Consider the following 25,476-nt stretch of genomic DNA (forward strand, 5'->3'; position numbering starts at 1 on the left):
CCCAGCCGATATTCCTTGCATAATACAGCACACTCAGAGCACATTTTAAATTTATTGTTTGAATGAACATTTTTCCAGTAGGCTGTACTGTAGGCAAAGAAAATGTATGAACAGTACAGTTTTGTACCTACCATAAATGTAGATGTTCGAAGATCTACATTGCTGCAGTCCTTACACTTGGGTAGTCCGCTGTCCTCGGTCGGCCCGAATATCAAAGTATTAGGCTGACATCAGTCAAGGCGCTTAAGACTGACATCAGAACGTCAGGGTACAAATGCGCATGACCGACGTCATATCCTCAGTCTTTTCTTGCCCCAGATGTCAGAAGACCCTAAAAAGAAAGGCCAAAACCAAAAGACAGCAAAAAACAACCAACCACCCTTGCACTAATCATATGTACAATATCCACAATATTTACAACCCAAACCACACCACCGCCTCTAACTACAGAGGGGAAGGAGGGAGGGTAAATTGGACTGCAGCAATGTAGATCTTCGAACATCTACATTTATGGTAGGTACAAAACTGTACTATGTTCTTCATCTCACATTGCTGCAGTCCTTACACTTGGGTAGAATCCCAAAGCAGAGGTAAGGGAGGATGGCAAAACTATAAAGCATTAGGTGCTGCCAAAATGCCCTGTAAGATTGCAGTGGCAAAACCAGCCCTAGATTTAGAGTAAAGAGGAAGGTGGTAATGCTTAGAGAAAGTATGCACTGAACTCCAAGTAGCTGCCTCCAAAATATCTTTAGTTGCCACCCCCCTTAAAAAGCTGTAGAAGTGGCAGTAGCCCTAGTGGAATGAGGCCTAATCCCAGCTGGAATCTCCTTACCATGATGGGAATAACAGAAAGCAATACAAAACCCAATCCACTTAGAAATAGTTTGTTTTGACACAGGCTTGCCCTGGGAACCCAAAGCAAATGAAACAAATAACTGCTGAGACTGCCTGAACCCTTTAGTTCTGCTCAAATAATATCGCAACTGCCTGTGTATATCCAAAGTGTGCAAAATCTTCTCCCCTTTACTTTGGGGGTTTGCATAAAAAGTAGGCAAATGAATAGTTTGGTTTAAAGCCACACTAGAAACCACTTTAGGCATAAAGGAAGGATTAGTACGTAAAGATACCCTATCCTTATGGAAAATTAAGAAAGGCTCAACCGCCATAAGGGCCTGTAATTCAGAAACCCTTCTTGCAGAGGTAATGGCCAACAAAAAAGCAGTCTTCCACGATAAATATTTCAACTCAGCAGAAGCTGCAGGCTCAAAAGGTTGTAGAGTGAGTTTCTCCAACACAAAATTGAGATCCCAAGCAGGAGTAGGAGCTCTACGTGGGGGTCTTATATTCTTTGCCCCTCTAAGGAATTGCTAAAACCAAGGATGAGAAAACAATGGTGGATCACAGTCATAGTGAGCAGAAATTGCTGCAGCATGAACCTTAATAGAAGAGAAGGACAAACCTTTGTCCAGTAACTCAGCCAGATATTGAAGAGCCACACTTAAATTAGGCTTAGAAACATCAAATTCCTTTGCTGCACTCCAAAACAAAAATCTCTTCCATTTGTCTGCGTACACTTTCCTTGTACTAGGCCTTCTGGCCTCCAAAATAACATTCAAAACTTGCTGTGGAAGCTGAGACCCTCCAGGGTTCAAAACAGAATATGCCAGGCTGTTAGGTGAAGAGAGTGAAGTTTGACATTGAGTAAATGACTGTTCTCCTGAGACAGCAGGTGTGGAATCGAAGGCAAAGGCCATGGAGGCTCCCGTACCAGACTTCTCAGTAATGGGTACCAGTGCTGTCGAGGCCAATCTGGAGCTATTAAAATCATCTTTGGTTTGTCCTGTCTGGCCTTTAGAAGTACCTTTGGGAGGAGAGGCAGAGGTGGAAAGGCATACACATGAAGATTGCTCCAATTGAAAGAAAGAGCATCCACTTTCCAAGCTGTGGGATGAAACCTTTTGTGCAAAACTTTGGCAGCTGGTAGTTTAGTGGAGAAGCGAACAGATCTATGTCTGGAGTTCCCCATGACACTGTCAATTTCTGAAACACATGAGGATCCAATTTCCACTCGTGGGGATCCATAATTAAATCTGCTCAACACATCTGCTAAGGAGTTCTGTGCTCCCGGCAGAAACCTTGCCTGAAGATTTAGCTGTAAACTGAGAGCAGTCTCCCACAAAATCATTGCTTGTCTGCATAGAGGATAAGAATGTGTTCCCCTTGCTTGTTGATGTACCACATGACAGTTGTGTTGTCTGTTAGAACCAACACCTGCCCTGGAAGAAGTAAATCCTTGAAAGCTATTAATGCAAATTGGACTGCTAACATCTCCTTCAAGTTGATATGTAGATGTTGTAGTCTGGCAGGCCACGTGTCTTGTATCCACTTTCCATTTAGATGAGCTCCCCAAGCTTTGTCTGAGGCATCTGTCGTTAGAATCTGACTCGCCTCTGGCCGGGTCACAGAGAGTCCCTTGTTTAGGTGACATTCCTGAGCCCACCACAAAAATTCCTTTTGAATGCAAGGTATTATCTGAATGACAGTGTCCAAATCTTGGCAGTGCTGTGTCCATACATTTTTGAGATACCATTGTAGCTTCCTCATATGCAGTTTGGCATTGGGAAGCACCAGAATACAAGATGCCATGAACCCCAAGGCTTGAAGGACTGTCCTTGCAGTCAGCCTGGACTGATGAGACAATTGATGGAAGTAAAGGGAAAGAGTCTTTTGTTTGTCCGGGGTCAAAAAGGCCATCTGGGATGCTGTATTCAGTCTCACACCCAGAAAGCACATATCCTGAGAGGGTACTAGACTGGACTTTATTTCGTTCACAGAATACCCCAGGCATCTTAGCACTGCTATCACATATTGCAGATGAAGAAGTTCGTCCTTTCCTTGGGCCAGAATCAGGCAATCGTCCAAATAAGGATAGATTTGTATTCCTTTTAGCCTGAAGAAAGCTATCACTGGAGCCAGAACCTTCGTGAACACTCTGGGTGCAGTAGATAAGCCAAAGGGCAATGCAGAGAACTGATAATGAGAAGTCCCAGCTCGAAAACGCAGATACTTCCTGCAACTTAGCCTGATAGGAACATGAAGGTAAGCCTCCTTGAGATCCAGAGTCACCATCCAGTGATCTTTGCCCAGCAGAGGTAAAAGCTGTTGTAACGTCAACATTTTGAACTTGGGAATGTCCAGATAAGTGTTGAGGATGGATAAATCCAAAATTGGTCTCCACGTGTTCCCCTTCTTTGGTACTAGGAACAGGCGAGAATAAAATCCTAGGCCCACTTCTGGCAGAGGGACCGGCTGTATGGCCCCTATTTGAAGCAGCAGAGAAATTTGTTTGTGAGCCTCTATTCTTTGCTGAGGAGGAACGTCTGGCATGCCTTTGAAAGGAGGCAAGGTATGGAAATAAAACTTGTAACCTTGGTGTATGATATCCAATACCCATCTGTCCTGGGTAATTAAACTCCAATTTTCTTTGAAAGAGTGCCAACCTTCCTCCCAAAGGCGCTGCCAGACAAGAAGGCTCTGGCAGCTGAAAAGGTAGGTCATTGGGCCTGTTTACGAAAGGACTGGCCCCTGCCCTCACCCGAAGACTGTGCAGATGAACTCCCTGTTCTAGGTCTGAAAGAGCCCTGAGCTCTGCCCCTACCACGTCTAGATCTTCCCCTAGACTGTGAATCATAAGAAGGGTACGTCCACCCCTTAGCAGGCCAATTCCTACTAAACTTCGGAGGCTGAACTTGCAAAAAATCTTTAACAGCCTGCATAGACTTAGCCTTGTCTTCTATTTTCTTTAAGACTGCCTCCACAGGTGAACCAAACAACACATCAGACTGCAAAGGAGCATCTAAAATCCTAGTCTTAACATGGTCAGATAAATTCTGATCCCTCAGCCAGGCGTGCCTGCGAAGAACTGACCCAGTGGCAGCCACCCTAGACGAGGCCTGTACAGCATCAAAACCACATTGTAAAGAATGCTTACCCACCTGTTCAGAAACATGTACCAAATCTTGTAATTCTTTACACTCAATGCCTTCCGCCAGAGCATCTACCTTAGACTTCAATTGAGAAAGAAGATAGTTTTGATATTTCAACATGTGAAACTGGCAATTCAAAGCCCTCATAGCTAAGGTGGAAGAAGTATAGACTTTCTTTCCCCATCTATCCAAAGCTCTGGCCTCTATCTGGAGGAACCGGATTTTTTACAACAGAGGCCTTGACGCCCTTAGGTCCCTGACTAACAGTTTCTGGGTCCGCCCTAGGACTCTTAGAAAGATATTTATGAGCTTCAGGCACCCTGTAATACCTGTCCGGCTTAACAGGAGCAGGAGGCAAAGAATCAGGATTAAGTGAAGCCTCTGCAAACACATCTTCCACAACATCCAGAACAGGTGGTATAGCCAAAGGCCTATGCTGGGGTAAAAGCAATACTTACCTAAGCCTTTTCCTGGAATCAGAGAAGTCCTGACCTTCCCACTTAAAATGTTCCCTCGTGGAATGAAGAGTCTCCGAAAAAGAAAAATCCTCTGGAGGAGAAGCAGAAGGAGTAGAATCATCCACATCAGAATCAGAATAAGGAGAATACTCCTGCAAGTCTTCAGCCGAAGACTCTGAAACATCCGAAGCCTGCTCAAAACTCCCCAACTCTGGTTCCACCCTAGGCCTCTTATCAGGAGGGGGCAAAGAACCTCTAATCAAAGTAATTAAATCTTCTGCCATTTTAAGCATATGCTTCTTGGGCACAGATCCTGATGAACTAGGAGTGACACCAACAGAAGCTAAACCTGGCCTGCCTCTGGGAGAAGGCTTGGAAACAGGAGAGGGCCTAACCACCCTAGGAAGGGAGGGGAGTACAGTAACCTGAGAAGCCCCTTCAGCCTGACTTGCCTCCTGAGAAGCCACATCCTGCAATATCAAAGTCTCCCCCTGGGACTCCAGAGAAGCCTCCGGCGGAACCACCGGTTCCACTGATGCCTCTAAAGAACCGGCGTCCGGTACGGACGACTCTTCTTGCCTGGGTTTAGCTGCTTTGTCTTTGCGCTTCAAAGAAGCGGGCGTCGGAGCATCCGACGGCATATTATAATTGCACCGTTTCCCGAAGACCAACCTGGCACAATCTAACCTTCGCTTAATAGTGCGCTTATTGAACCTAGCACAAAAGCGACACCCAACAACGTCGTGCTCAGGCCCCAAACAAGAAATACACAAAGTATGATAATCTCTATGCGGTATCTGTTTCCCACAAGAAATACAGTTATTCACTTTTTCTGACATCCGGTAAACCACTGAGGCAAGAAAAAACAAAAATATTCCCCAACGGGGTACTTAGCCAACTTTGACTCGGTCTGAAACTCCGAATTCGAAAAATTTCAGAGCATGAGCGGCACTTGCAACGCTGCTTCTGCATCGGACCATGCGGCAAAAAAGACTGAGGATATGACGTTGGTCATGCGCATTTGTACCCTGACGTTCTGATGTCAGTCTTAAGCGCCTTGACCGACGTCAGCCTAATACTTTGATATTCGGGCCGACCGAGGACAGCGGACTACCCAAGTGTAAGGACTGCAGCAATGTGAGATGAAGAACATCAATAATTACAAAACTGCCCAATTCAGAACATTTCCATCATAAAAGTCTACTTCCACACCCAAACTATAAACAGAATGACAGTAGTGTGTAAGCCATAGGCATCTTGCACAGCTTTTCGCACTTATTTTCAATTTCAGGATTTTTTTTGGGGGGGGGGGGGCAAAAGGTGAAAAACCAGGGACACATTTTAAACATTGCTTGTATAATTTTGGAGAGTTGCTAGAATAAAATGTTGTGTTACCACCATGCATGTTACTGGCAAGTCTTGAACCCAGAACACTATACACTACAGTCAGTGCAACATACCACTATGCTAAATCACCAGTTTGAAAAAATAGGAAGACTGAAACTTAATGGCTATCATTTAGTGAATTCAGTTCTCATTTCTCACCATAGCTCTCCACCTCTTAGCACAAAAAACCTGGGCAAACAAAGCCAATAATGGAGGAATACAAATTAAATTCTCACTTCTCACTATAGCTCTCAACTCTTAGAACAAAAAACCTGGGCAAAACAACAAAGCCAATAACTGTTTGTGTCTTTCGGCTTTTCCCGGTTAGGGGTCGCCACAGCGGAACTCCGGTCTGCTAATGATTGGCAGTAGATTTTTACGTGCCGAGTTGCCAGCCCTGACCCATAACCTTCAACAAAGGTATGCCCATTCACGCATGTCTCCACAGAGAAGACACTCTAGCTGAGAATCGAACAGGACAATGTCTTACTGTGAAGCGACAACGCTACCGCAGCACCACCACCGGGAGCTAACAAATAATGGGGGAATAAAAATGATGTTGTCCATAGCTCTCAACTCATAGCACAAAAATCTGGGCAAAGCTGAGAAATGTTGGTGGCTAGGGACTTTAGGTTATTTTTATGCTGTACCAAAGGTACAGGGTTTGAGCCTAAATACCTCTAGCCACCAGGTTACATTGGGGACATTTACACACACACACACACACACACACACACACACACACACACACACACACACACACACACACACACACACACAATCTGCCTACAGCATATCTTTTGCATGTGGAAGAAAACTGAAGTACCCAGAAAAATACATCTCAATTTTAAGAAATGGATTTGGCCTTCTTTTTTTTTTCCATTTAGCAGGGTATTACCAATAGATAACCATATACTTTGATTCTTTTCTGCAAGCCACTTATCAGATCAATAACAAAGTCATATGTTTTTTAGTAAACAACTCTTCTATCTACAGAGTTTGTAAGGGTATTAAACCAACAAAATAAATGAGGCAAAGGAATTAGGTCACAAATATCATTTAAATATCACAGTTACTGTTTTTGGTCATTTACTTGTTATTTAGGAAAGGTTGTTATTTAGCCTGTAAAGTTTTGTCTGTTTCAATGATATTTTGATTTATTCTGTGCTGCACTTATGGCAAGCATCAAGGCTGGCAATTTTCTGTTATTGTTAATTACTTGCACCAAAAGGAAAAGTTCTTTACCTAGGCAGCAAAGCCAGCAGTTCATCCATCCGAAAATGGCAGCAAAAGCAAAGTCAGTCTCTCATGAAAACGGCAGCATTCTCAAAAGCAAGCAGTGTCCAGCACCTCTCAAAGTCCCTCTCTCGTTCTTACATCCGAAAACGGCAGCACTCTCAAAAGCCAGCACCTCTCTCGGCAGCATATGCAAAGCCAGCCAGCATTTTCTTTCTCGGCAGCAAAGCACAGAAACTGCCATTAGTGCTGCTGCTATTTGCTCATTTCCGGCTGGCTGGTAGCGCTGACAGAGCTGACGTCATCGCGCACGTGATGACGTCAGCTCAGACAGCGCGAAAATTCAAAAAAAAAAAAAGCAAACAAATCGGAAATGAAGGGGTGCCACTTGGGAATCGTGGCACCCCTTCATTTGGACACCAAAACACGGTAAAAAACAAGTAATTCGGGACAGTTGGGAGGTATGCTCGGCCAGTATAAAAAAAAGCTTAAAGAGATCTTGTTTGTGTCATACGTCACATTTTTTGCTCCCTGGACAGAACGTAGGGCATAAAACAGATGTACGAAAGCAGCTACCTAGAACTAAAAACACGAGGAACTGAACGGCACACAGGCGGGTAGCTGTAACAACTTTTATTTAGCGCTTTCGTCTGCAATAAGCATATGACTTCTTCAGAATACAAGAAGCTTGCTTTGCTTCCTACCTTATAAATAATCAACATACCATGTGACTAAAACAATTAAGACAATTATTCAATTTGGAACTTATTTCAACAATAAAATAATAAAAATAAACTTATAAAAAGTTTTTTTCATACAGAATTCATATTTCATTGACATACATACAAATGTCACATCTGCTTTTTAAAAATTACTTCCACTATGCTAAAGCAATATACTAAAGCAGTACTCTGACCCCCTCCCGCTGATGTATATCATTGCTTTTGAGTTTTTTTGTATAACTTAAAGATGAAATTCAGCTTTTAGTTTAAGATAACTAGATAAAGAGACTGTTTCATAAAGACCAGGGGGCTGGTTGGCATTTAGTTGTAACTGCCACATCAGCTCCCGTAATTCAAGGAACAATTCAGATGGACCCCCCCCCCCCATCCTTATGGCTAGCCTGTTCAATAACAGTGAACTTGAAATGATGGTTAGGATTATCTTTGATATGTTTAAACAATGTGTTATTCACATTCCCTCTTCTGATGTCGTATAAATGTTGATATATCCGCTTGTTGAGACAATTAATTGTTTTCCCTATATAAAACCTTGGGCAACATTGACAAATTTCTATATAGACCAAGTTCTTAGTCCCACAGTTGTACTTTTGTCCTAAATATATTTTGCCAAATCCATGAATGGTGAAACCTTGGTTCTCTAAAATAAAGGGGCATTGATTACAGTGCCCACATTCCTCATGACACCTCGACACCTTTTGGGTGGGTAAGTTTACAATAAGTTTCAGTGTTTTATCCTTTTTGTAAACCACTACTGGGTAAGCTCCCAGTTTCTTTTAAACTGCTGCTCGATATTGATCGATCCTCTCATTTTCAGTTCTTTGCTTTGCCCTTTGGCCTCTCTAGCGCACTAAGGGAATTCACAAAATGCCTAGCTCCTGTGATTGCCTTTTGAAGGCTCCGAGGCATTCAAATGTTTCCTTATCTAGATAACCTGTTGCTTCAGGTGCCTTCTTTCTTTCTACTGTTGTAGGATCTGCAGTTCACAGTCTCTCTTCTTCAAAGTCTGGGGTTCACTATTAACTTCCAAAACTCCGTCGTGACTCCCTTTCAGGATCATATGTATCCGAGATGCAGGACTCAGATGGTGCCAATTTTGGCCTCTCTTCCGCCTCCAAAGGTATAGTCATTGACAGCCTTCTTTCAGTCTCTCTTCCTATGACTGCCATGCCAGTCAGGGAGTTTCTTCAGGCCCTGGGGTTCATGGTCTCATCTATTCTGTAGCTTCCTTTTGCCAGACTACATATGCAGAAGTTCAATGGTACCTCAAGTCAGTCTGGCTGCAGCATCATTAGCCTCTGAACTTCAGTATGCCTCTCCTTCCCTGTCTCAAGAAGGAATTTGAGTGGTGGATTTGACAGTTCGCTCTCAACCCAGGCTGGTCCCTTTCAGCTCCATTCCCTTCTCAAGAACTGTTAACCGATGCCTCAGACATGGGGTTGGGGGCATTTCTTGGTCACCTGAAGGTTCAGGGTCTTTGACCTCCTCATCAGAAGTCACACCATATCAATATCAAAGAGATGAGAGCTCGGATTCCGGCCCTTCAGGCTTTTCACTCCATGTTCTCTCCAGGCCCCATGAAGTTGTATACAGACAACAGTACAGTGATTGTGGTATGTCAACAAGTAGAGAGGCACAAAATCTTACTTCCTATGCAGGATGGCTCTTCAGGCTTGGAAGGTGGCTCTGTTGTCAGTTAACTCTTCAGGCAGTATACATTCAGAGCACAATTTAGTGACAGAATCTCTGAGCAGTTCGAAAACAAAGGCTCATGAATGGATGCTTCACAGAGATGTGTTTCTGGACATTGTACATCAGTGGCCTATTCCTCAGGTAGATCTTTTTGCCTCCCCTCTGAACAGGCAGCTTTTTCTCTTCTGTTCCAGAGTGCCATGCCATCTGGCACGGAAGACTGACACCCTTTCTTTTCCTTAGAAGGGGATGTCTCTCTATGCCTTCCCTCCTCTTCCTCTACTTCCAAGAGTCCTGCGGAAGATTCAGCTGGACTCCCCTAAAATCTTGCTAGTGACTCCCTTTTGGCTGAGACAACAGTGGCTCCATTTCTTAATGCATCTGATCATGGGCAATCACCATATGTCAGCCCACTGGTTGGATCTCCTCACACAGAACAAGAGATCTGCCATCCATCCCCACTTGTCCACTTTGCAAGTGACATTGTCTGTGATAGAGGATGTGCTTAGGATTTTACAGGATGTCCAAATGGAAAAGATTTTTGGTTTGGTGCCATGCTTGTAACCAGGACCCTTTTTCAGTGGGGGTCCTTCTGGTCCTCTCTTATTAGTGTGACTTGTTCCAGTCTGGCTTAGCCTATTCTTCTGTGAAGGCTCATTTGTCAGTCACTTCTGGTGGTTTGCCCTTGAATCCTCCTTTGACTTCTCATTTTTTGAGGTCAAACAATTTCTTAAAGGTGTCCTGCATATTAGGCCTCCAATAAAATGTATTCCTCCTCCTTAGGACCTTAATTTTGTTTTGGAAAAATTGACTCAGGCTCCTTCTCAGCCTGCAGATTCTGCTTCTTTGTAACATGGTACCTAGAAGACAGTTTTGCTGCTGGCTCTTACTTCTGCTCAGAGGGTTTCCTGAGCTCCAGGCCCTTATGGCCATTCTTCCTTGTTTGGTTTTGCACAGGGACAGGGTATCCCTCTGTACTAATCCTTTTATGCTCAAGGTAGTAAATGAGCTCTCCTTGAATCAGTTGGTACAACTCCCTTCCTTCCTCCCTTCTTCTCAGTCTGCTAGTGAGAGGGTCCTGCATATCTTGGATACGTGCAAACAGCTCAAGTACTATGTGGATAAAACTAGGACTATTTGCATGTCTAATCAGCTTTTTTGTTTCCTTTCAAACCAGGTCTAGGGGTTTGGCTGTTTCTAATCAAACCATTTTCTCCTGGATATCTAAGGTAATTTCATTTTGTTATTCTTTTCATGGCAAATCTGTCTGCTTCCGTTAGAGCTCATTCCACTAGGTCTGTTGCCTCTTCTGGTGCCTTCAAGGGGTTGGACACAAATTCCATCCTTGAAGCTGCTACTTGGTCTTCAGTGCATACCTTTACTGAGCATTATAAGTTGGATATGGTTTCTACGGCCAAAGCAGGTTTTGCTGAAACCATTTTATGTGAGTTTGTTGACGTCTCCTCAGCCTTCTACCTCTCATTCTGTTTGAGATTTTTTACTCTCCCTTTAACAAAAATACTGCAACAGTGAAGTGGCAGGACATAGTACAGTTGTGTAAAATCCCTTTAACAAAAATACTGCAACAGTGAAGTGGCAGGACATAGTACAGTTGTGTAAAATCCCTTTAACAAAAATACTGCAACAGTGAAGTGGCAGGACATAGTACAGTTGTGTAAAATCTTGGCATAAAAACAGATGCCCTTCTCTTCACTGCTGCGGAATTCGTTCCCTCCGTCCAACCACCCTCTTGTTTATTCTTCATTTTTCCCTTCTGGATGTGCATGGGCTCTTTTGTCCCATGGCAACTTTTCTGTTCTGGGGCAATTCAGTTTTACGTACTTGTGTCCGTACATCCCTTTTATGCCCTACGTTCTGTGCAGGGAGCATAAATGTGACATACAACGCAAACAAGATCTTTTAGGCTTTTTATACTGGCCAAGCATCCTCTTTAATGTATACTGCAACAGTGAAGATAAGGATATCTACTGTTATGTTAAGATTTTACACATTTGTACTTTCCAACTGGCACTCGCACCCCATAACACAAATCATGTCACTGACTAAAATAATGGCATATAAGCAGCCATGACCAAGACCACAGCTGCTTAAATTACTAAGTACTTTCAAGGACTGATCAGCATCTTTTCATATAGTGTTGATCACCCCACATCAGCTTGAGCCCAAGGTAGTCACCTCTTCAGCCCACCTCAGCTAATGCTTTTGAAAGTGTTTCATGGAAATGGACACCATATGCCAGAACAAAATAAGTATCTTAAATATATATATTAAGGCTAGACTCAATTCTGATCTCTACCAGATGGTCAGGCCATAATTTTCCATTCCGGTGATAAAAAGAGCTTTTCCCCAGTGAAGAGTGCCATGTTGACCTTTACAGTTTATTTCTTGACCCTGGCTGTGCTGAATGAATTCAAGACCCAGGGTGCCTGACATTACATCATTATTCATGCATATACATACCAGTCTGTAAGGCAAAGAGTACAATGACAACTGCTGGAGACTACTTTTATAACCAAGATGTTTAACACCATCAACTGGTCTTGTAAATACCTCTGGATTCTTTCCAGTTAGCTTAACTGGGTGTAGTTATCTTATCAACACAGACAACTACACAATATTAGATGTGTGGTCTTACTACAGCATTGTAAAGTGGAATAAAAACTCTCTCATTACCACTAGAAATGCTATGTGACAAGTCTCTACAAATGTTAGACTTTCATCATATTTCAGTCTAAAGTCCACCATCAGGCCTAAATCCCTGCATATGGAAAATATGAATTAGACCCAAAATGCCAGGTCTGCTTGTTGTATTTTTATCATTTTCAGAATTCCGTTAGGTGTGGGTATGTGGCACCTTCCACATATTTGACTCTCACATATTGGAAGTGTCTGTTCTGTAATGAACTGTTTTTAGGTGTAACTTCAATAATATCATAAGGAAGTTGTATATGAAGATGACAACTACAGAAGAAATTCTGCTTCCAATATGTAAGATGTAAATGGACATGAGCAATTTTTACTGCTTAGAATGGTGTATTACTTCATGGTGTATTACTTCATTTATCATACATTGTCAGATCTCCCAATTTTCCAATTTAGAGCTGCAGAGGAGTCAAAGTCCATCAGTCCATTCACTGGGTGGTAAGCAGAGAAATCAGTTCTGAATCAGTCTATCATACATAAAAATTTAAATAAACTAATTACAGAGAAGTGATACAAGACTCCACCTGATTGTTTACAGTAGCTAGAGGCCAGTCTAGACAAATCACAATGACTGTACAAATATTTTTCTTTTTCCTTTAACAAAAACCAGAAATAAATGCAAACATAAAGCAAGATTTTTTAAACAAAAGTTATGTTCTCAATCCCAGTCTGTCCTATATGACATATGGGTTCTTGAGCCTCCACTTACATCTGATCCAGCAAATTCACTGCTCCAGCCTAGAGTCCTTCAAAATCTTTCAAAATTTTCCTTCCTATAATACCATGCCCCTCTCTCCAAATATCTCAGATCAAGTTTGGCACCTGAACCTAAAGCACACTTGCACTGCCTCTGCTCCACAAAAGAATATCCTTCAGGGGTATTAAGTGGGCTGACAGACAGACTGGGATTAAAGATCTATCATTATGGTACGTACATAACTTTTGTATTCTATTCATCCAGGCCATCTGATCCGACATATGGTCAGAATCCCTAGCTGTGTAATTCTTGGATTGAATCTCGTGACTTCAGGATAGAGGATTCAAAGGAAGCCCTGACTCTGGAAATACAGTCCTAAGCCCTGACTCTGGAAATACAGTCCAACATATGCTTAATAAATAGGTGAGAGGAAGACCATGGAACTGCTTAACAAATGATATACAAGGAAATTGATCTGAAGAATGCTGCTGAAGCCACTATGGATTCTAGTACAATACACTTTAGCCTTGGAGGGTAAGGATAGGTTATGGAAAGTGACAATACAGTCAGACAATACAGACAGACATTTTAGACACTTTCTTACCCAATTCCTTCTGGCAAACGCCATAAACAGCCGCTCATCATTCCTAAAGGGTGCTGTTCTGTGGCAGTAGAAATGGAGTTGACTATGTAGATCCTATGTATGCAAACTGTATTCCCCTTTATTCTGGTAGCTAGTGAAGAACACAGGAAGATGGATGGGTTGTGTTGTGAAAGACAGTCTCACAAGCCATTTATAGAACAAAGGAGGGATTGGTTCTCAAAGTAACTCTGTCCTTTAAGGAGAAAATGGAGGATAGGGAGCAAAGTCCTGAAATCCTCCTAGCTGAAATGATGGCCACTAGGAATATGGTTTAAATTCCACAGATGTTACTGGTTCAAATGGAGCTTTGGATAATGCTTTCAAAATTAAATTCAAGCCCCACGAAAGAGTGGGATCCTTGAACAGTGGAAACAGGAAGGTGCCTTCAAGAAAGGCTTTACGTAGTCTGTGAGAAGCCAGTGAAGAATCCTGAAAGCCAATGTGAAAGGATGAAATAGCTACCATCTGTACCTTGATAGTTAATAAAAGACAGAAAATAAAAACAAAAAAAATAAAAAAGCCAGAGCTAAACAAGGAGGACAACAAATGGAGTTCATCTTCAACAAAAAACTTAAAAGGTTATCTGTTCTGAGACTAAGCCCATAAGACAAATCTTTTCCACACTATGATAGACTACACGTAGAAGACTTCTGGGAAGTGGTGAGGATGTAGATCATATCAGATGGAAGAGATGCATCCCTTTTAATCACAGGAACTGGAGAAACCAAGCAGTTAACTTCAGACTTGCAATGTCAGGGTGAGGCTCCCTGGAGGGATGATGAGATCTGGTAGCACATCAAGGAACCAAGGGGTTTCTTTAGGTATGGTTTGAGGAGGGAGATCCATATCTGTCTGGGCCAAAAAGAGGCTACGATGATGACTGTAGACTTGCATCAAATTGCTTTCTGTATGAACGTGGTCATGAACGGAGGTGTGGGATAGGCATAAAGTAAAGCTGGAAGCCAATAACGAGACAGCATCCCTGGGGATCTGTCCCAATGAGGGAGAAAGGTAAACTAACTCTTGCATTTGGTGTTCGGGGGAGGCTCACAAACAGTCTACAGCAGGGAGTGCCCAAGCAATGAAACATCTCCTCGCTAACTGCTGGATTCTGGAACCATCGCTAACTGCTGGATTCTGGAACCACACGTGAGGCAAGAGGAAGTTTTTGCGGAGCCTGTCTGCTAGATCACTCAATCTCCCAAGAAGAGGTGTTGCAGCCAGAAACCAGTGAGAAGCCATCATCAATTGCAAAATTCACAGCCTTGCAACAAAGTGGTTAAGATCTGTTCCCCCCTGCCTGTTTGTGTATCAGACTGCTATCATATTGTCCCGTCTGTATCTATCACTCCCAGAGTAAGACAATCCTGTAGCTCCTGCAACACAAGGAGAATGGTCCTCATCTCAAGGACATTTATGTTAAGACAAGCCTCGGAGTAGGACCAAAACCTTGGACCAGAGTCCCCTCCCCATCACCTAAGGGAGGATGTGTCCATGATCACAGGGTACCTAGAAGAGCCTGCCTGCTGAGACCAGTGAGGAATGAAGCCATGACTGCAGAGGAGTTAACATAACAGCTTGAGAAAGAGTTGAACCTCAGACATTGTGTCTGAAGCAGCCACTACAAGATCCTCATGTGGTAATGAGTGAACTGCACCATTAATATGGACTATGCCATATGACCCAATACCACCAAAACCAAACACTCCAGGGGGCAATCAAACTCCAGAAGACTTTGTACTGCAGTTTAAGGATAAAATTCTTTCCTGTGGAAGAGAGAACAGGGTTACGGTTGTGTCCGACTGGCATTCAAGAAAGACCAAACAATGAGTGTGAATCAGGCTGGATTTTGCTAGACTGATGGATATACGACATACATAGGGCTGCACATAGTTGAAGAAGGCAATCCTTAGCTTGCAGAAGAGACTCCTTGGATGAGGCAGTCAGGAGCCAGTCATCCAGGTAAGGGAAAATATTAAATCCCAGAAGATGCAGATGGGCTACTACTACTATTATGCATTTGATGAACACCATGGAAGTTGAGGTAAGACCAAAAGGCAGGGCTCTGAAGTGGTAGTGACTGGCTCCCAAGCAGAGTCTCAAAAACCTCTCGGACTCCTTCACTATTTTTATGTGAAGGCATGCATCCTGGAGAACTATGGGACACATCCATTTCATTCTCCTGAAGACACTGAAAATTTGACTGCACAGAGACAATTAGAAAGCAGGTCTTTTCAACATAGTTGCTTAGGAAACTTGTGTCCAAGATGGGTTGGATGTATTTTGATTTTACTAGAGATTCTTTTTGGTTCCAAAGAAATTATGACCCAAGCTAGTCTGGTGGGATCTCCTGGAAGGCTCTTTTGCAGAGAGAGTAAATGTCTTGCATAGCAGCCTTTGACTGATTGGGTAGGCCATCTGGCAATGGAAGTGGTGAGGGGGGAGACTTCTAAAAATGGAATGCAATAGCCTCTGGATACAATCCCCGTTACCAGCTGTCTTGAATGATGGTGAACCACGAGTATGGGTAAAGGGATATGTACCTTCAAATACCTCCAGAGTGGCAGTCAGGCAGACCTTCAGGTATTCGATGGACGTCTGTCAGAAAATGGCCCGTAGAAACCCTGGTTTTGTGCACCATCTCAGCCTCTAGGCCTGCATCTGTTCAAGTGCCTGCCTCTGTCTCAGCCACCTGTATCAAAAGAGGAATCATACTCATGTCTTGAGTGATCGAGTCCTCTTCTGGTTTCAGATGAATGGGCACTGAGGGGTCTCGAATTTCACTCCCACTGCAGAGAGAGAGACTTACTGTCCGGCTCACTCTTCTGCATCTTCCCTTCACCATGGAAGGAACTAAGGTGGAATCTTCAAAGGGGTCATTTGTGAAGGATGCCTTAAACTTGTCTGTGCAAGCTCACAAATGCAGCCAAGTTTGGCATTTCATAGCTATGCAGACCCCGGCTGCCCTTGCTGCTCCATATGCTGCATTAAGCAACAGGTGCATGGACAGGTTGGTAATATTAGACATCTTTGACAGAGTGGTTTGAAGCTGTTCCGGTGACTCTGGAGTAACGGGATTATTCAGAGTGGATAATGCTTGCTGAGCAAGATTCCTCTAGAATCTTGTCTTATGAGCAATGCAACTCAATAGCAAACGGCCTGCTTCCCCAGTCTATTCATTGTCAGACACTCCTTGCTGGGCAGATGGATAAAAAAAAAAAAAAAAAGTCTTTAGGCAACTCTTTAGTGGCTGTCACAATAATTATGGAGTCTACAAATGGAGTTGTGGACCACAATGGTTTGTCTTTGGGAGGATGGAGTATTTTATCCAGCTTCCTTGAAACTGACTGCAGGTGACAGTTTAATGTAAAGACTTCACCACCAAACCTATTAACTTCTTAGTGAGAGGAATCACCCAGGATGTAGAAGAGATCATTTCATATGCCTCAAACAATACTTCCTCATCCCAAGAGGGAGGTTCAGTGGGCCAGGATCCCTTCTGTTGCATGAGCTTTAGGATCTTTCTGAAGGAAGCATTCTCAAGAGGGGACCCAGTCTCCATCCTCTGAGTCAGTATCTGAAGTGACGCTCTTTGATGGGGAGTACAGATGTTTCCTCTTACATACCCTCTTTTTAGGAGGCTCAGGGGATGAGGCTCCTGAGTCCTCCAAGGAATGCCTCTGTGCCAGGACAGAATGTATGGGGTCAATGGAATGAGTCTGATGTGTGGATGCTTTTGCAGAAGTCAACAAGAAAGAATGAGTGTCAAAGGGGAGTGGTGGAAACTGCAGTCATTGAAGTCTGTAGATCTGCCTTATGTGGCAAAGCAATGAGCCTCATCAACACTCAGAAATCTGCATCAACCTTCAGTGGATATGAGGATCTGAGGACACTCATGGTTGGATTCAACTCCCCAAAATAGTGTTAAATGGACCTGGGTGGAATTCAGAGCTCTATATGAGGGAGCCAGCACTGAAAAGAGGATAGGACCCCGAAGCCTCTAAGGCAGATGTCTCAGAGAAAATGAATGGAGGTAACCACCAGGGTACCCGGCTCCAAGACCAGATCAGTAAAGCTGTAACCGGGTGACTTGGATCAAACAACCCTCAAGCCAATGAAGTGTGCATCAGTGGCTCTCAGGCCACAGGATATGGGTGACAATTATGAATCCAAAAGAAATGGAGCTGAAGTTTGGATCGATGATTGTGCCTGGATAGGGGTAAAATAAATGGATCTAATCAGCTTTGAAGCTGATGGAATTAAAATGACCCCCATCTCAATCAGAGTCTTCAGGAACTTTTGCAAACAGTGATCTAAATCAACCTCCACAGTACTTCTGTAGGACATGCAGGATTTTGTAGAGAGGGCAAAAAGATCTCAAAGCTGAGTGTTCCTGCCTGTATCTTTGGCGAATCATGAATGGCAATAAGAACCCATATCCCCAGATCCAGAGAAGAGATGTAAGTAGCAGTCTGTGCAGCATGCTCCTTGAGCCACTGAGCCTCAGGAGCGGTCTACAGAACAGAAAACTCACTTGGACATTTCTTTGGATCAAACCCTTTGTTTTGTACGGCTCATTGCCGGAGAGTTTTTATCAGTTTCTGAATCCAGATGAAAAAGACCCTTGACAATAAGCTTGTTCCTCCTGTCTGCAAGTGTCCAGGGACCAAAGGCAGCACAAATGTCACTGGACGCACTGAGGTAAGACCGTCAGTAGACCACACAGATGACATGAAGATCTTGAATGGAATTTTGTGCCCATGCCTAGAGCACCTCTTAAAACTAGTAGATTTCACCATATAAGCTACACAATCAAAACAGTCAAAGTGAAAACACAATCACTACTTCAGTAATAAACCCCCAAAATGCAGTATTCAAGATTAATGGTTAGTGGCTATCCAGCTATCTAGGAAAAACAAACTCTACCAGGATTCTAACATACTAAGCACTAATAATTAACAGTAAAACATAATGGGAAGATGGGACAGAAGATGACGACAAGGTCGAAAAAGGGAAGGAAAGGAAAGAAAAGGCTATATAAATGGATTTTACTTTTACTCTGGACGAATAAGATTCATAATTATGAAGAAAAAATTAAAATCAAAATAATAAACAGATACTCCATAAATGTCTATAGCTTTGTGCATTACTACTCACATTTTAAAACTGACATACATTACACAGAGATGTTGCTGTTGTTCACATCTTCCACAAAAATCTAAATACTGTTTTAAGATTTCAAACAAGTTCAACATTCTCTTCTACAAAGCTTGTGGGGGAAAAAGTGATCTTCAAACATCATGTGGTATAATATCGACCAAGTTCCTTACCAACTCCTTCACTGCCATAAGCGAGATTAGGTGGCACTTTCACAAAACGTCTCTCATTCACGCACATCCCCAGAAGGGCCTTGTCTATCCCTGGTATCAGCTGTCCTTTGCCCACAAACACATTGTAGGTGGAGCCACGGTCATAACTGAAACAGAGAGTTACAATGTTGCATTAAAAATCATGAGTATAAAGAGTATCTCCTATATGCAACTGCTTTTACCCTTCTACATGCTGGCTGAGCAGTTACTTGTGGGACCAAAAAATGAACTACATATGTTTTAAGTATCGCAACAAGAAAAAAATAAACTGCTTCCTAAGCTCTGGAAATCCCCCAAGACCTTTACAAAGACCATGTGGAAAAAGAAATTAAATATAGTTGTACAGTTTTCTGCTACATGCATTTTTATTTAGTTTTTCTGTCACTGACATCAGGTCGCCCCTAGGACTCACTTACTGTGCAGGTCATCCCTTCTGTTTTCACTTAAGGTATCTTGAAGATGAATTCTAGGTGGAGGTTGAATACAGCATCATATTTTGAGGTATCAGGTTTAATGCTCTGCCCTAACCAGTTTACCCTCCTCTAGCATGTGATGAGCACTTCATCAAGATGGTGACCATCACTTTTTGTGCATGCATACTCCATTCTACACTCCTCCATTTAATCCAGCCAACAAAACTTGCATTACAGCAAACCTTTTGTTCTTCCCCCCTCACCTTGTACATACATTCAAGACTCACTGGTCACTCATACAGACTTCCTGCTGATGGATGACCATCCTGTTCACATCTGAACTTTCCTTCTGTTGCACATTTGAACTTTCCTTCTGTTCTATCACGTTAGCTCAGAACGTTTAAAAAGTACCAGATGCAGATCACTGCTGGCCACACAGGGATCTATATTATGTGATTGACGAATCTCTTCTTCGAACACATAATAATCGATCCATATACAGCGAACGCTGTAAACTGTGGCCACGTCCTCAAATTTTTTCCTCGGGAAAAATTCAGTTGGCCGTTCTTGGGAATTGCCCTTTTCAATGTAGAGCAATCTCGGAGTTGGTATATTTAGTTGGGGGGGGGGGGTGTGGGGGGCAAAACCCCCCACTTAGTGTTTTGAAGTTTGTTTTTATTTTACAGCCACATGAATTTTTTCTCCCAGAGGAAAACAATCTGAGGACATAGCCATTTGCAGTTTACAGTGCTCGCTGTATAGGTGTCAATTTTGTGTTCGAAGAAGAGATTCTTCGATCACATAATATAGATCCCCACATAGGGCCTCTTCAGAGGCAAAAGAAAAAGTGCAGCCCTTTGTTCTGCTGTGTACAAAGACTATTACCAATGATTACCAATTCATTTGAATTAGCCAAATCAGTGACCCTAGTTATGTGGTTTATACCAGGTTCCGAGTTTTAAGAATAAACACTGCTTCCTGACAGAAGACTCAAGGAGAATACATTACAGTTCATCAACTGAAAAAAAAGTGAAAATAATGTTTTAATTTATATCATAAAACTGTCAAAACTGTAGACTCACTTTCTGGTTTAGGAACACCTGTGTTAACACATGACCATAAAGATTGAAGACACACAAAACAATTATACAGAAACTTAAACTTAATCAGCGGTTACTGTAGAAAATTATCTGCAAGAAGGTTTATCCTTGGTAACCTTTAGGACTTAGTCCACAGGTTACGACTGCTCAGCAGAAAAAACATTACCAGGCTGCCTTCCCACTCCACACCCTTCCCATTTTGAAAAGCAGAACTACCTTCTACGTATTCTGTGTCCAGGACAAACATAAGAAAAAGAAGCCAGCAAGGAAAGGTGGGAACAGAGGAAGGTTAATGAAGACAGAGCTTCTTTTTACAGATCTGTCATTTTGTAGGTAACTTGGACCTCTTATCAGTTATGAAGGTTATCTTTAGTGCCTTCTTGGATGAGTTCCTAGCCAATGTGGTGAATATATACTATATTATCTGAGTGCGTCTCTTGCTATTGGGTACAATTGTGTAACAGCACAGCCCTCCATGTCAGTAAAGGCACAAAAGCAAACTTAAAAATTCACTATATGAATTGCAGTTTATTCTTCAAAGTATTGGATTTCACACTTCCTATGCAACAGAGACAATTACCCCTTCTTCATGATGTAGTTCTGCCCACCAGAACTTGAGCTAACTGTGGACATCCATGGAGTGAAGGAAGCATTCATCCTGGTTAGAACAGCCCAGAAGAACACCATTGGTTCACTTTACCTTTTGCTGAGACCTTGGACATGGACAGGTTAGCCGGAAGTACCATTCTCACTTTTTGAAAGACCAGGCATGGAAAACTGACCAAGGAAAGTCTGGAGCTCTGATATCCTCTTGGAAAGTTACAGCTACCTATAAAAAGTCTACCAGGACAGGAGTTTTACATCAGTAGATACTTCAGTTTGAAAAGGACACAATGTCAATTTCTCCAGTGTAAAATAAACATCCCAAGGTGAAAAGGGGTCTCCCAGAGTCTGAGTAGGAAAGTCCTTAAAAAAAAAAGAGACTCTTTCAAACCAAAGTGCCCTGACTGAAACATGGGCATGGCTACCAGACGCAGTTTTATGGAAGATCAGTGAAGACAAGAATACAATATTTCTTACAAATATCACAGGATCCATAGAATATGGGTAGAGAAAGGGTCTAAACTCCTGCAGTTAGCTCAACTAAAAAACTCTGATCAATTCTTACAGGGTGGCGATCAAGTAGATGACCTCTGTCCAGAGGACAAAAAAAGAGACATCTTTTTCTAAAAAGATATGTAGCTTAAGACCTCTGTCCAGAGGACAAAAAAAGAGACATCTTTTTCTAAAAAGATATGTAGCTTAGCTCTTATTGTTACAGGAACAGGCATGGGTGAGATTAGCTTAAAAAGAACAGCAGTGTCTTGCCACAGAGTGATGCTACCATCAACCCTAGAGCTTGTACCTATATTTCTGTTGTCATTGGTTGGCAGGAAACTCAGAGGCAGCAACATGCCTGGGAGCAGAGAGGCCCGACATATCCTAGTATCAAGAGACTAGCATTAGGATCTAAAGCAGGGAATGGCAAGGGTTGTGAACAGATGGCCCAACATTTCCTGGTATCAACAGAACAGCCGATTAACATTAGGATCTAAACCAGGGAATGGTAAGACTTTGGGAGGTCACCATCACACCACAGGTTTTGAACAGATCCTCTCTCTCTCTGTTGGATGAAACATTCCTGACAGGGAGTGGCAGGAAGTCGATTGACCAAAGAGGGAAACGAGTTATGACAGACATACAGCTGGTAAACTTTGGGAGCAGAGCTAAAGTTCAAGTGAAGAGCATGGGGTATACAGACTGGCTCCTATTTGTAAGAAAACAAACCTCTTGATGTAGAGCTAACTATTTACAGGTTTAGCTCATACATGCACTCTTTTCTAGACACACGACAGGCTGGACTGAACTTAAAACTATCTGAAATGATTCCTTGGGAAAAAATATATTTAGGCCACTGGATATGGAATGGGCCCTAAAAGAAATCTTGAGTAATGTCTTAATTCTCTCTGTTCCAGATGGACCTCCTGAATGGCCTTTTTGCTGAAGACCTTGAGAACTACTCTCCCCGATACACACTACTTGGTGGTGTCGGTTGCATACTGGTAATGGGACTTTTTTCAGGACCCCAACATGTAGAACTCTTTCTTCCTCCCCTTTAAAAGTCACTTTTCATAATTGGCTTTCCAATGAGCACACCAAAAACTTATCACACCGCATGCAGTCTGCACACATCACAGTGGTGTAATGTAGCCACTATACTTCACTGATTCCTACTCCTACGCCCAGATACAACGTTTCTCTATCAAGGTTAAATGGTCAACCTAACAAAGCTTGCCACTGATGTTCATGTACTGTCTTATCACTTTTATTTGCACACTACAGAACTGACTTACCTCTACTTGTTTTCTAAACATCGGTTGAGTAACACTTGGCATTAGGTAAAGATATGCATTCTTCTTTTATTTAATCTATACGTCTTGTTTTGTGTGTCTAAAGTCAAACTCTGAATACAGACATAGGTTTCTCCCATGTTTATACTGTATTTTCTTATAAAGACTTTGCATAATGTTTATCTGTTTATGTCAATATGCAACTAGGAAGTGGCTGAAAAATGGTCTCTGTGGTTAAGTCCCCTTCTCAAAATAAAAATAAAGCAGTAAAGGGCAGCACTTTGTATTAGTAATGCCAAGATTCAAGGGCAAAGAGCAGAATCTCTTTTGTAGACTCCACACATTTATATCCTTGTAGGTAGTCATCGAATTATGTCCAGATGCATTACTCTCTGGAAAAATGCATAACTGCATGGATCTAGGAACATATATACTTGATAAAGAATGATTTTGCTGAAAACCAGATTTAGTTTCAATCGTCTTGACTTACTGTGTAGTAGTAACAACCCAATGGAAAACCAGCCCCCCACCACCACCAAAGCTGCACTCACTTATGAAAAGTCAATTTGAGACTTGGAAGTACAGTGGTAGTCTTGTACAGTTACTTAGGAGGCTTCTTACGGACGAAAAATATCTGTCTAAAGTAAACAAGTGCATGTGCATACCTCTAATGTTAACACAGCTGTATCACTTCTCTGTGTGTAGTCAATGATTTCAAAGGCAATGTTTCAAATCATGATGCAATCCCTAAAATATACAGCCAGAATTTTCTCTCCTAACAGTGTGGGAATATGGAGTGAAACCATGTGCAGACTCAGCCCAGATAAATTTCCTTTCTATAGAGGTAGTTATTTAGGTTTATTCTATGTTGACAGGGTTACAGCCACTAGGCTAGTAGTCTCTTTTTCAGGGGAGATCTGAGGTAGAATTTTCGAGGGAGATCTGAGGTAGTATTTACACTAGGAGAAATTTGGCCAGGGCATCAGTGAACTTCACCTACTCTTTTTCAACAGGTGCAGTGGGATCTTTTGCATCCACTTGAGCTTCCTCCAATTCAGGTAGATGGGACCTCGGTCTAACATCTCATCTGTAGGACAGCACCATACCTCCCAATTTTACCAAGTTTTGGGGTCCAAATAATGGGGTGCCACGATTCCCGAGTGGCACCCCTTAATTTCTGAATTTCCCGGCATTTTTATTTGAAATTTTTTTCCGGGTTTTTGAGCCGACATCATCACATGCACAATGATGTCAGCTCCATGAAACGGCCTGCCAGCCTGTCGGATTTGAGCTCAAGGGCTCAATATGCATGCATTTCCAGCTGTTCCTTAGTGTCGTGATTTGAGCTTAAGGGCTCAATGTGAATGTATTTCCAGCTGTGACACATGGGTAAATGCTGCCTATAGATGGAGCTGCTGTTTCCCTGGAATTGTGTGTGTGTGTGTGTATATATATATATATATATATATATATATATACACACATATACATATACACACACATATATATATATATATATATATATCCACATAAAATGCCCAGGTGAATATGCCTGGTGGCTAGAGGAGGTACTCCGGCTCAAACCCTGTACCTTGGGTACAGGTGACAAGAGCCTAAAGTCCCTACCCACCATCACTTGTGAACATTTCAGATGTATGCCTCGTATTTTTGTTCTGTTCCTCATAAAATCTGTGGTATTCTGGACTTTTGTGGCAAATCAGTGAAGGACTGAATTCACTAAATAATGACAGGCATTTGAATTTCAGACTTCATATTTTTCAGAGAAAAAATGGTAACACAAAACCTTTTATTCTAGCAATTTTCTAAGTTTATAAGAACAGTATTAGAAATTTGTCCCTATTTTTGTGTCTGTATTCCCCAAGTATTGGCTTTGTCCATTTTTTGTGCCAAGAGGTTGAGAGCAGCTATGGTGAGAAGTGAGAACTGAATTCTGTATTCCCCCATTATTGGCTTTGTCCAGGTTTTTTTGTGCTAAGAGGTTGACAGCTATGGTGAGAAGTAAGAACTGAATTCACTAAATGATAACCATTTAAGTTTCAGTCTTCCTAAAGTTCCTATCTTTCAGGAAAACTGCTGATTTGGCATAGTGGTATGTTGCTCTGACTGTAGTGAACAGGGTCCTAGGTTCAAGTTTGGTAGTGAAACGCATGGTGGTAACACAAAGTACAGTTGTGTAAACTTACCATAAATGTAGATGTTAGAGTGTATTCACTGTTGCAGTCATTACATTTGAGGTAATTTGCTGGCAGGTTGCCCTCAGTCGGCCTGATTAACAAAGTCTTGGGTCCTGCGTCGGTTGCTGTCCCTTCTTCCATGACGTCAGGGGTATAAAACATGCAGCCGTCATTACATAAGTTTTTCTTGCCCCAGATGTCAGGTGCCCCCCGAACGGGGAGCAAATAAAATTAAAAACACAAAAATATACCTCCAACAAAAAGCAAATACACCAAAAAGGCTCTTAAGCATAGTAACAGAAAGTAGAGGTATAGTCAGAGAAAAACAGGGGGCTGGAGGGAGGGTAACCAGGACTGCAACAGTAAATACACTTGAACATCTACATTTATGGTAAGTGTACACAACTGTACTATGTTCTTTGTGTTTCACTGTTGCAGTCATTATAT

General features: G+C 42.3%; 1 protein-coding gene across 2 annotated transcripts in view; it reads right to left on the minus strand.

Annotated features, from left to right (window-relative positions):
* Positions 1-25,476, minus strand: part of FKBP9 (FKBP prolyl isomerase 9) — a 451,574-nt gene that overhangs the window by 290,921 nt on the left and 135,177 nt on the right. Inside the window, exons 1-2 of one of the 2 annotated variants that reach the window (XM_044063003.1) lie at positions 15,679-15,682; positions 5,113-5,116 (exon numbers count right to left, since the gene is read on the minus strand). Coding sequence is in view for 1 of the 2 variants with exons in the window: in XM_044063002.1 (XP_043918937.1) it covers positions 18,893-19,038 (146 nt within the window). In the remaining variant the exon portion in view is untranslated. Of the gene's footprint in view, positions 1-5,112; positions 5,117-15,678; positions 15,683-18,892; positions 19,039-25,476 lie in introns of those variants that run through there. The other variant, XM_044063002.1, reaches the window with a different exon arrangement.

The sequence above is a fragment of the Protopterus annectens genome, chromosome 2.part1 (genome assembly GCF_019279795.1).
Source record: "Protopterus annectens isolate FY-2018-M chromosome 2.part1, PAN1.0, whole genome shotgun sequence".
Classification (NCBI taxonomy): Eukaryota; Metazoa; Chordata; order Ceratodontiformes; family Protopteridae; genus Protopterus; species Protopterus annectens.